Here is a 13,204-nt window from a genome sequence, read left to right as displayed (position 1 = left end):
CGAAGTGACGTCCGTGAAATGAAGGCTGACATAAATAGCTTTAAAGACAGTGTGAACTTCATGAACCTCGAGTTCGAAGACGTTAAGGCCAAGTTTGGCACAGTTCTAAAGGAAAATGCCGAGCTTAAGAAAGAAAACGGAAACCTTTCGGAAAAAATCAGCCAAATGGAAAGGCGTCTAATCGACTACCAGGATCGGCTCACAGAAGCTGAGCAATATTCAAGAAACTCCAACCTAGAAATCAAGGGCGTTGTAAAGTACGATCACGAAGTACTTCCCGACCTGATCAATAGGCTAGGGGAATCAATCGGCGAGCCAATCGCTAGAAGTGACATTGCGATCTGTCATCGCGTGCCAACCCAGGACGCCACCAAATCTAACATTATTCTCCAACTTGTAAGCCGCAGCAAACGTGATGCCGTCCTCGATAAGGCAAAAAAGAAGCGCATTAAGAACTCGGATCTTGGCCTTGACACGGATGCCCCTGTCTTCGTCAACGAACACCTCTGCCCATCTTTGAAGCGGGTTCTCGGAAAAGCGATTGCCAGAAAGCATCAATGTAATTGGAAATATGTCTGGGTTCGAAACGGCAAGATTTTTGCTCGTCAAGCAGATAGGACCCCACTTGTTCAGATTAGCAATGAGGCTGACGTAGGGAAAATTTGTTAGTTTAGCTACGCTGTCTTGTACAGTCTCTTCCATTTGTTCCTTATTTTTTTTTTTTTTTTTTTATGGCCTACGTCGAACTTGTGTTGCCGGAAGAACTGAGTCAGTTCTTATCCTCCCAAAATTCTACCCATATCTTTCACTTGAACACGCGTTCTGCAACAAATAAACATGACTCTATTATATCATTTCTGGATCAGTGCAGCGTATCATTCGATATGATAATGTTCACGGAAACCTGGTATCAGCAGGATGCTGATATGCTCGTTCTGCCGGATTACACACATTTCTTTTTAAACCGTAAGCATAAACGCGGCGGTGGTGTCTCAAGTGAAATCTTCAATTAAATGTGAGCTGTTAGATATTTTTACTGAAATTACAAGTGATTATGAGATCCTAAGCTTAAAATATGGGGCTAATATAAGAGCTGTCATGTACCGCCCACCTTCGGCAGATTTTGAAATGTTTATTTCTTTTCTTGAGCGCTTTCTAGACTATGTATCGGCTAATAACTACTCCTTGGTCCTAGGGGGTGACCTCAACGTTAATTTACTAGAAGACTCTTTCCAAACTAAGGCACTCAATAATACGTTGCATTCTAACGGCTTTCGTAATGTTATCACGTCTCCCACTAGAATCACTACATTCACATCAAGTGTAATTGACCTTTTTATTACCAATATTACAACCAACGTCAAAGTAACCGGAACCATAAGCTGCGACATAAGCGATCATATTCCAATCTTTTTGACTTTACATAATCATGACCCATACAAAGGTGCTGCTAAATCTTCTGTAACCTACCAAGAAATGACTAATGATTGCCTACTTGCATTTAGGAATGCAGTTTTCAACATTGATTGGACATCGGTTTTCTCTAAACTAGATGTGAATGATGCATATAATGAATTCTTAAATATTTTAAAATCACTTTATGCCCTACATTTTCCGTTTAAAACTGTAACCACGAGCAAAAAAATAAGAAAACCTTGGGTAACCCCAGCCCACATAAAAATGATGAGGAAGAAAACTCGCTTATATGAAACGTTTTTAAAGACGAGGGATCAAAATAAACTGTCATGTTTTAAAAAACTTAGGAACGAATTGACATCTGAGCTTAGGAAAGCAAAATCATCATATTACAAGCAAAAGTTTCATGAGGCTACTAAACAACGACCTGACGTCGTGTGGACAATTATTAATGAAGTTTTAAATTGTAGAAAGGTTTCCCACTCTATTGGCGAATTAACTATAGACGGTCATAACATGTCAGGTGCACGTTTGGCGGAACAGTTTAATGCTAACTATTCAAATGCACTACCTACTGCACAGGGAAACGGAAATAATGAAAATGTCCTTTCTTCTGTGAAACATACTGATGATACGTTTTTTCTCAATCCAACTGACGAAGTAGAGGTGTATAATATCTTTCTAGGACTAAAAAACAGCAAAAGTATTGACATTGATAAATTACAAATAAAGCCAGTTAAATTTGTAATGGATATAATTGACCCACACTTAGCATACATATACAACTTATCATTATCATCTGGTCAGTTTCCCGCAAAAATGAAGTTGGCTAAAGTCACTGTTGTGCATAAAGGAGGCGATAAGCATGTAATGAATAACTATAGGCCAATATCTGTGTTACCTGTCTTCTCTAAGGTACTCGAAAAGATTATTCTTACGCGCCTCGATCACTTTTTTTGTAAACATTCTATATTAACAGACTATCAATTCGGCTTTCGCAAAGGCAAATCTACGGAAGCCGCCTTGTTATATCAAAAAGAAATTATATTGCGAAATATAGAAAAAAGGCTGATTACTTTAGGTGTGTTCATTGATTTTAGTAAAGCGTTTGATGTCCTAAATCATACAGTACTACTTATGAAACTTAGTCGATATGGCGTCCGCGGTGTACCACTTGCATTGCTTCACTCGTATCTAACAAATAGGAAACAGTGTGTAGCTATTGACGGTTTTTTCTCTTCTTTCCAAAGTGTTCTTTGTGGTGTACCGCAGGGAAGTATACTTGGACCTTTTCTATTTAACGTCTACATCAATGACCTAGTAAACATCGATAACCAAGTGCAATTTGTTATATCTGCGGACGATACGAGTATGTTTTTCTCTGCGGCTGATGCTGATACACTGTTATGCCAAGCCAATTCTACTCTTACCAAATTTGCATTGTGGTCTGATACTAACGGCCTTAAGGTAAATACAATGAAGTCTAAAGCAATCTTATTTAGATAAAAAAATAAGCCCATTTCAATAAATTACACTCTCATACTAGGTAGGTCGTCAATCGAAATAGTCAGCCAGCATAAAACTTTAGGTGTATTTTTTTCAGAGAATATGACGTGGGATTGTCATGTAAATTATTTAACAGCTAAACTTTCTCGGATCGTTGGTATTGTTTCTCGTTGTCGCAACGTTTTACCACTCAACATTAAACTTAAAATTTATTATGCATTATTTCAATCCCACTTGAGTTATTGTCACCTTGTATGGGCTACTACAACAAAAACAAACCTTAAAAACATACTATTACTGCAAAAGAAAATAATACGATATATTGCTGATGTTTCCTACACAGACCACACAGAACCTTTATTTTTAAAATATCAAATAATTCCGGTTGAACGCATGTATGAGTATCGTTTGCTTTGTTCCATTCGTTTCTCCTCCACACACTTCATCGATTTCTTATTCACTATTTCTGATCTTGTCAGGCATAGCAGTGATGTCAACATACGCCGCAGAGAAGCATGGGTCCTCCCTTGTTCCCGCACGAACTACAACTTTCAAACTTTACATTACAACCTACCACTTGTTTTAAATAAATGCCTCACAAACAACATAAACATATACACGATTAGCAAACGAGACTTGCGCTCTTATATCTTCGTTGTTCCCTAATTTAGTGTCATAATGTTTACAAAGTTCCGATTTTTTTATTTTTTTTTTATTTTGCTTTTTCAAATGTTACGCTAGGAGAGTGTTGCACACTACCAAGCTGCTGCCATGTAATAAGGGTCCCAGACCCAGTCAAGCTGTCTCAACAGCTTTTTGTCTGGGACTCCTTCCAGTGTTTCTGGAAAAATAAAGCTTTGATTGATTGATTGATTGACTGCCCTCTGTCTCCTGCAAACTCCGCAGACTAAAGTTATGGCGACGTCACGCATGTACCGAACGCTTGGTGAGTTCGGTAAACCGGGAATAAGTCCACGCCCGCGACTTTGACGTTACCACGCCTCATGTGACATCACGAGTTTTGAAAGTGTTTGGTTCAGGATTAAAATGCCTACTGTTCACATGCTCGTCAGTGCATGTTATAAACCTCCTGACCTGTCTGATGTTTCGCAATTACTTCATGAGTGTTGTGGGAACCCATCGTGTTCCTTCCCACCAGATCGTGCGCTGCTGACGCCATGTGGCGATAGCATCGAAGGGGCGTCGCCGAAGTGGACAATCTCGTGCCCACAGCGGCCCTGCCTGAGGATGACGAGGCTAGAAAAGGGACGGAGAGACGACTGTTACGGCTCTCGGCTGTGCGGGACGAACGAGGACGGCTGCCTGACTTCTTGAGCGCGGGGCTTTGGTTGCCGCCGCTAGCCGGCGACCTGCACGCACCTGCGCCCCCCCCCCCCCCCCCCCCCCCCCGGCTTCTAGACTGCGGGCTTGGATTGCCGCCGCAAGCCGGGGACCTTCCCGGAGCCCCTGGATGAGTGCCCGTCGAAACCAACGTGGCCACTTGCCCGGAACCACAGGTTCCGATGGACGACGTTTGAGCGCCTGCAGACCATCGGGAAGCCGACCCCGGGCGTCGTTTGCGCGCTGCCCGCCGAGCGCCCGGACATTGACGTGAGGCTTGCCTCGTAAACATTGTTGGGTTAATAAACAGCTAACCTAAAGCGTGTGTCTGTCCACCCGAGGAAGGGGCGTTAAAGAACCGCCCACACTGTTTAGAAAACCTTGCATATTCGTATGCAAATGATATCTATGTAAATACAGGAGACTTTAATCGGATAGCATGGCCGGTTTTTCCGAATCTGATATCCTTTGACACGTGGTATAACCTTTCCAAACAAAGTCGCGACTTCGTCGACGTGATAAGTGCATTTTTTCTTTCCCAAGTGGTTGACCAGCCAACCCGGAACTCGGCTACTTCTAAACCTGATTCTGTAGTTTCAGTTAGTATTATGGAACCATTTAGTGATCATGTATCTATAAACGTTAAATTAGCTATCCCAATAAAAAAAGCACAGTTTACTGATAAAATGTATCTACAATTACTCAAGGGCGAATCTACAGGACATGTGTTAATGCCTAGAAGGATTTTCAAGAGCATACAGGGTAGACTTTGACTCTAGAACAGTGGAAGAAAATTAGAAATTAGTTAAAGATAAGATGCTAGAGTTACGCGATCAATTCATTCCAAAAGTTAATATTCGGTCCTCTGCTGAAAAACCATGGTTCTCAAGCCATATTAAAAAACTCCTCAATAAAAAGGAGAGACAATTTCGACAGGCTAAAATATCGCGTTCTTTGATTACATTTGCAAAGTATGACGAAATCCACCAAATGTGTGTAAATCAAATAAAGAAAGCGAAAAATAAGTTCCTTAATGAAGACCGACGCGGTCTTATAAAAACTAACCCGAAAAAAATTTGGAATGCAGTTAACCCCAAGCACGCTTCCAATCCCTTTCACTTTACTTATTCTTCGGGAGACGAGCTGGATGCTGTTGACGTGTGTGAACGATTTGGCAATTTCTGCATTGAAATGTTTTTTGATGAGGGCTTTCCCTTGCCAGATATTTTACCTGAAGATAGTATACTAACTCAAATGGCTCCAATTACTATGTGTGCCACTGGTATTCAGAAACTAATAGAAAATCTTCCAACAAATTCAGCTCCAGGCCATCATAATATTTCAAAGAAACTGCTTAAGCTCTGCGAACATGAAGCTTCCACCTCTTCTGTGTTTACTTTTCCAACAATCCTTACGTACTGGTAAAATTCCTTCCAATTGGAAAGAAGCAAAAGTCACCTCAATATTTAAGAGCGGTCAAAGGAATGAGTTGACGAATTATAGACAAATCTTTCTGACAATTGTACCTAGTAAGCTGATAGAGCATGCAATTTTCTCAAATATTATGGATAATTTCTCGGTCAACAACTTGCTCTTTGTAAACCAGCACGGTTTTCGGCGGTATCATTCTTGCGAAACCCAGCTCTTTGAATTTGTCACAGACCTCCATCAGAACCTTCGCTCTAAAACGGAAACCGATGCAATGTTTATCGACTTTCAAAAAGCATTTGACAAAGTACGACATCAACGACTTCTTAAATACGCGCTTTGCAAATTTAACCATCTATCATACAGTGGATATCGAACTCCCTAGTCGACCGCTCGCAAAGTGTCTGCTATGAAAGCGAATCCTCATGTCATCAGAAAGTAAAATCAGGAGTACCACTGGGAACCGTGCTGGGCCCACTACTTTTTTCTTTTGTACGTAAACGACTTGTCCGCTACTATCCAGTCCACCATCCGTTTGTATGCCCATGATTGTGTGATTTATAGAAAAATATCTCGCATTCATGATTGTATTGAACTTCAGAACGACTTAATTGCAATTGAAACATGGTTTCTAAAGTAGCAAATGAAGATAAATATTTAAAAAACAAAAAATAAATTTTAGTACTAAGCGAAGTCCAGCAGTTTTTAACTACACTCTCTTCAATGGGGTTCTTGAACATGTGGATACATATAAATATCTTAGGGTTCATTTGTGTCTTTTGCAATTTTACCCAAATACACCATACCATGCCTCGCCAATCCAGCACCTTTATAACGAGCTTTCTGTTCCTTATCTTGACATCTACGCAGATACGTTTTTAAAAATGGTGAAGCATTTATAGTGTGAAATTTTGTTTGTGTTTCTTGCATTGTGTTTTCTTTTGCTTTTAGCGCTTTGTGTTAACTGTAGCGTCTTGGTATGTGTGTATTGCGTTTAACTTTGTGGCTAGTATTGATTAACCTGTACCTCAACAGACAGATGCATCTTTAATGTGATGGTTATCTTGTTTATAGTGTACCAATAAGCAGGCCTTGGTGGCCGTTTTTGGACACTACCGGAAAATAAATTATATTGTTATTATTATTATTATTATTTCACATCAAACATGTATTGGGAAGCCCACATAAGTGCAAAAGCAAACCAAAGCCTCGCTTTTCTAAGACGAAATCTTCACATGGCCAACTGGCAAACAAAGCTTGTAGCATACACCGCCCTCATTCGATCTCAACTTGAATACGCTTCTTTAATATGGAATCCACATCAGTTTTATTTGACACAAACACTAGAATCAGTGCAATACAGAGCCACAAGCTTCATTCTTAAAAAAACTGCAAGCGCACAAGCATCAATTCACTAAAGGAAAAACTCGGCCAACCACCTCTAGGAAAATCTCAAGACTTGCATCATTACACACTTTGTATTACCACTGCCCATCGAAGAGAGAACTGTATTGCCGGGCTCACCACATATTTCCGCGCATACTGACAATTCGCAAAAACTTCATTTGGTCACTCCACGAAAAAACCTTTTTAAATTCTCACCATTACAGTTAGCTACATACGAATAGAACTCCCTTCCTGATAATATTGCAATCATCCAAGAATCCTCTGGTTTCAGAGCTTCTCTTAGCATTTACTCAAACGCAAACGACCGTAACATTTGTTTTCTTGTTGTATTTCTTTTATGTTTATGTTTAGAATAATGTTGTACCCCCCCCTCCCCCCCCCCCACCCCCTCCCCGAAATCTCTTCTTCTGCAGAAATTTCATTGTTCAGGTCTTGGTCAAAACAAGGATGTCAAATACGATTGTGGTAATAATCTAGCAATCTTGAAGTGTAGCAAAATAATTTAATTTTACTAAATGATGAATTATAGTATCGTCATACACGATATCTATAATGCAGATTGTGATTCAGTTTGGTGCTTTCTTTGGTGAGACCAGACCGAACAGCAAAGTCACACGGAAAAATAGGAAAAACAAATCCGTCGTGTAGAGCACAAACATAAATCCGGCGATGCACATTTCCCAGGGGGTTTAGTTCACGAGGATGTTTTGTCTACGCCTCCGATCCGTGTTCTTTATGCGGCGTTCATAAAAAGGGAGAAATCAGACACTTCGCCCCGCGGAGTACGCGTCACGTGATGGTGACGTCACGCCTTTCTGAGGCGGCGCGATGACGTCGAGCTCCGCGTCAGAGCGTCGGACGCGCGGAGGAAATGCTCAGACGGTACAAAAGTACAAACACTCGTCGCGCTGGCACCGCGTCGGAGGCATGCCGGAGGCGGGAGACACCTCGCCGGCTGACGGCACGCAGCCGCGTCCGGGTGTTTCTCTTTTGTGCGAACGCCGCATTAGTCGGTGGTTTGACACCGTGAGAAGTGCTTGGTACACTTTATCACACCCTCACTTCAGTAGATATTCAACGCGTATAGGTTGATTTGTGTGGATTTCATCTTGCCCACAATATGTGGAGGTTCGGGCACTGCTCCTCATGAAAGGAAAGTTTAGGCAAAATTTTGATGTGATTTTCCTCAAAAGCAGTTTAACATATTAATCAATTGAACTAATAACTGAAACTACGAGTCAGAAACTTTTTTTTTTTCTTGAAGCTATTAAATTTTGTCTGAGAGAATGAGAGGCTCCACTGGCAACACTGAAAACGTGACGCCTAATGTGTGACATTTGCAATGACAAACTTCGCCATTTGCATTCGCGACAAACTGCACCCTCTGCACCTACCATTGTTCGGGGAAAAAAATTATTTCTCTATGTATGTGTATCTGTACTTCGGAATACTTTCTTGACGTTTTTGTGGAAGTATATCGGGGATATCCCGTTGCATTAAAGGCAAATGCATCTATGTTTCTCAGTATTTGTATCTCTGGTCATTACTGCTCGTGGCAGGGGTCTTGCACGTTCGCGGAACCATGGTAGGCGGTACTCTTAAGAAACACAAAACGTGGATTTTCTCAAGGGGTTATAGCCTCTTTAGTTATTCTAGCCTCGCTTTAAGTACTGGGTTTTAGTGAGTCGTTTTGACTCAAACGGTTCGTCCCCGAATGATGATTTGCCGACGCCACTTCGCATGCGCACGCAAATGGCGCGAGGATTTGGGAACAGTTCGACCTAGAGTCACAGTTCGGCCTATTTTATTTTATAGACGGCCTCCTATATAAGCTTCGCTATGCCTGTTAATTGAGAGCACACGCCATAGAAATGGGCAGGGGAAGAAGACGACGAAGCTGCTGAACGGTACGTTCGTGGTCTTGTTTACTCCTCGATTTTCATGAAAAAGATAATATTAGCAAAACATAGCATCGCATCGTTGCAAATGATACCTTCTGGGAGTACTTCGCCGTACCACCAACCGCAAATCTGAGGTGTAAGAAGCGCACCTCCGCGGCAGGCGGGCTGAATAGCGCAAGATGTCAGCACACCGACCAACGAGCTACCAGCTGCGAACCGGTTTCAACTCCCCCCGGAAGAACAAGGCGACTCTATTTCCTTAAAAGGATCTAGAACCTTAGTTGAAAGCAGACAAAGAGCAGTCACTGCAAACAACGCCGAGGTTCAAGAAGTTCCAACAAAAAAACCACCGGTAAAAATATCACACAAACTCATGACGATCCTTCATCCCAAGATGCTACTTCCACGTGCGAACTGAATGAAAACATGATTGAATAGGACGATGCCGGACTCATCCAGGTGACTTACAAAAATAACAGGTCAACACGAATATCAATCATATTTCATAGGACCTCCAAAGAGTTCTCGTTCTGGCAAGTAAATCCGAATTCACTGGCAGATGAGGTGCCATGCGATCGCACAAGAAACATAATCTGTCACACGAAATCAATAAGGGCGGTGGTCTCGCAGTGAGTGTCGCTTCACTACCTGGAGCTAATAAACTGCTAGCAACTACTTCTCTGATGGGGTTCGAAATAAAGCCACCACGCCAAAGTCATATTCGGAGAACATGGGAAAAATCAGTGGAGTTCCACTACAGTACACAGTCTACGACCTTCTGGAGTACTTACTTGCAGGGACTCAAACCGAAAAATATAACGTTTCGGTTATGGTTACCGTTTCCTGTTGATATCGTTTTGTTTTGGTTCTTTACTGTTTTAATGTTTACGGTTTCGGTTGTAATTACACGCTCCTAAAAACCGATTTTTTTTTTTTTTTTTTTTTGGGGGGGGGGGGGGGGGGGTTTGCACTAATTTGTTTTATTAAAATGCTAGATTGTCGTTTTATAATAAACGATTTCAAGTAGTCTCGGGTATCGAACAACGCAAAATTCACAATAACAAGAACTCAAAAACATCTTAGAACTTCTAATTGGTCAAAAGTTGTACGCGTTTTTAGCTCCAACACTTCTTTACTACACCTATTCGCACTATATAGTTTAATACCCAGGCACACATGTTATCCCCGCTACTCGGGGATCATCGCATTCTATATAATACAAATAAAAATAAAGATCGCTACTTTGTTGTTCGGCAGCGTTTGTAAACAACCCTCAGAAAGTTCCCACTGGATGCTGGAAGAACCATTCGCACCTTCTTGTCACAATGTTCATTAAAACCTAAGATGTTTTTGCTTTAGAGGTGTGGCAAAGCCTTTGTAAGAGGCTTTGCCCACACCGAAGGAAGGAGCAGAACTAGAGCCATCCCCGAGTAAAATACTACTAAGCGGAATAAAGTAATAAAAGTGTGAGCTGGGCCAGTTGGGGAAAGTCAAACATGATGTAAATGCAATAGGACAAATCAAGGAAGGCTAAGGAGAGAACGAACAACACAGAAAGCTGTAAAAATGTCCTGCGTTTGTTCCTTTCCCTAGACTTCGTTGTTGTGCGCTGTTACACCTACGTCGTGTTTGCTAGTTCCGAGCAAAGGCATGTGGTTAGAGAAGCGCACTTTCCTTTCTGTTCGATTCTCTGACGCCAGAAAAATTGTGCATTTATATAGTAGTGCCATTTGTCTGCGGGGTTTGGAGGCGGAGCTTCTCGTACAGATACGTATACTGCAACTAGGGATGTCCCGTCGTCGGACCGGACTTTTTTGTCGAACCCCAGAGTTCGACTGGTTCGACGAACCTTCAAACTTTAAACCAGATTCTACAAGGATCGACTTTATGGACAGTGTGGTTAGACTTTGATAGACGCATCTCTAGGTTTAGAGAAAATGTTTTTATGGACTATAGTTGTTTTATATTATAAATAGCTAAAATCAACGGAACATATTTCTAATCACTTAAAAGTTAATAACACAATTTATTATTGCTATATTAACAAAACAACCAAACTGTCCTGTCCTTACTAAAAGTAGAATGTTTGACTTGATCATATGGTCATCACCATCCAATACAGAATCAACTGAGCCAGTCCTTCGCGCATGCGAGTAACAGTGGGACCCTAGTCGACCATTTTTGAACTTCGCAATAAAAGTTCAAAAAGTTGAACCTGGCCGAACTCGAACATCAACCCTTTCGCGGCATCCCTATTTGCAGCGCCATATTGCATTAAAGGGGAGCTCCGCTGATTTGTTTATAGTCTTCGATTTGTCTGGAAATTGAACGACCGCATCAATAACCCTTTCTCAACTAATAGCCAAAATATATGATAAAAATAACATCTTCCTCCGAAGGTATTGAATTTTCAAGTTACGCCGGCCTCGAGGTTTCCGGGAAGCGACTCCCTACTGGCAACAATGAAAAATCCCTACTTTTCCCTATCCGTGTACGTCACCGGCGGGCCGGCGGACGAGCGACCCAGGCAGCCACGAAGCGGCTTTGAGCGCCAGCGATCAAAATCTTTTTTTTTTTACATTTTTAAGGTTGAAATTTTTTTTGCAATGGGTATCAATCTCTTACCTGCTGTAGATTGTACGAACAGTGCCGGGAAAAGCTTCTTCTTTAACCTTGTTTTCGTGGAAAAAAACAAAAATGCGCTCCCGAGCACTTGTGTGTTTGTTTTGTGTTTTTGTGTTTTTGCGCGAACTGTGTGCCGAGAGATTTAGTTTCGCCGCATGGAACATCCTTTTTATGCTCGAAATAGTTTATAGAGGTACAGGGTTAAGTACACAGCTACATACTTTATAGCCGCGTGCAGCGAGTTTAGTATCCTTCTGCGGTTGGAGAACAGCTTCAAGAGCGGCGAGCGCTGACTCAACCCGGCTGTAACCACTACAGTATCCGTCCAAAGAGATGCGCTAATGATATCGAGAAAAATAGTGCACATTCTAGCACTACAGTCACCATTTAGCGCAGTCACATTTGTTGTTCACAATTCCTTCAGTGTTTTTTTTTTTTTTTTTTTTTCATATACACTACATTTGTTTTAGACATTGAAGTAAATCGGGCTACTCTCGGAGTTCCACTTACGCGACCGGTCTGTCGAAGACCGAGAAGTGAAACCTCTAAAGTTAAAGTATCAGTTTAGACATGATTTTCAACACAGTGTTTTTCGTGCCAGGTATTACAGAAGTCTAAAGAGCATGCGTTGAGCTCCATGAATATACGATCGAGCCATTGCCAGGTTTGTCAAAAGGGTGGCATGCAGTTTTCTCTCACAGAAGAGCTGGTGAAAACGTCTTTATTCTATTCTACTGCGGAGAAATAAGATATAGGGCTGAAAAGTTTTAGAAGTATGAAAATACTAATATCGTTTAAAAGAGGCATGCAAATTTACAGCTGATGGAGGCAGTGCAAAAGAAGAATCTATTATATTAAAAAAATCTTATATAGAGTTACACTATTTCCTTATGCGCACTCGTGGATGCGTGTTTGATAAGCGTGTTGCATTCTTCACCAAAAATTAAAAAAAAAAAGTACAATTTCTTTTTTTATTTTGAACTAAAACTTTTATGATGCATTTTGTATTTTACTCTATTTTTCAAGCAAATATCTTTTATTTGAAGATAAATAGCGTATTGGGTGCATTTTATACGACTTTCATTGAACCTTGATGTATGGCTTGGTGGTTGCGGAGTTCTTCTAATTTTTATTTTAGCGCGAATTTCACAAACAGAAGCCTGTCGTCTAATCCCCACGAATGCAGTTCATTTCATACATTTCAATGTTTACGAGAATCACAGCCTACACGTGTTAGGTCACAACCAAGCACGGGCATGTTCATCGCTTTGGAGGGCGAACAAATTACGCACCACATGCGCGAGAGCTGAAAATGGCACCGTACAGAAGCACTTTTCTAGAGTGGTCTATAGATATTTTGATAAACTACTTAAGCATCAAGGAGCCTATGCATTCTACAAGGGTAGTTACACATGCTGGCGTCTGCAATAGTAACTTTTCTAAAGAAATTCTGAAACAAATGGCACGTTCCTTCAGGTATAAGACGAGGGTGTGGGGCACCTGTATCCACATTTCGAGCATCCTTCGTGGTGCTTGGGTAATTCGTTAAAAAATGCATTGCTTGGCTCGTCGACGTTTCT

General features: G+C 41.3%; 1 protein-coding gene across 1 annotated transcript; it reads left to right on the top strand.

The window, feature by feature from the left end:
* Positions 1–570, top strand: LOC120840114 (the record flags this gene model as incomplete). Its single annotated transcript, XM_040210535.1, has 1 exon — positions 1–570. A coding segment is annotated over one exon (570 nt), but the record flags the coding sequence as incomplete, so codon positions are not given.
* Between the last annotated feature and the right edge of the window lie 12,634 nt (positions 571–13,204).

This window comes from Ixodes scapularis, unplaced genomic scaffold (assembly GCF_016920785.2).
Source record: "Ixodes scapularis isolate PalLabHiFi unplaced genomic scaffold, ASM1692078v2 PGA_scaffold0__279_contigs__length_252992795, whole genome shotgun sequence".
Lineage (NCBI taxonomy): Eukaryota > Metazoa > Arthropoda > Arachnida > Ixodida > Ixodidae > Ixodes > Ixodes scapularis.
Note: the sequence above shows the minus strand (reverse complement) of the source record. Positions and strands in the feature narration are given on the sequence as shown.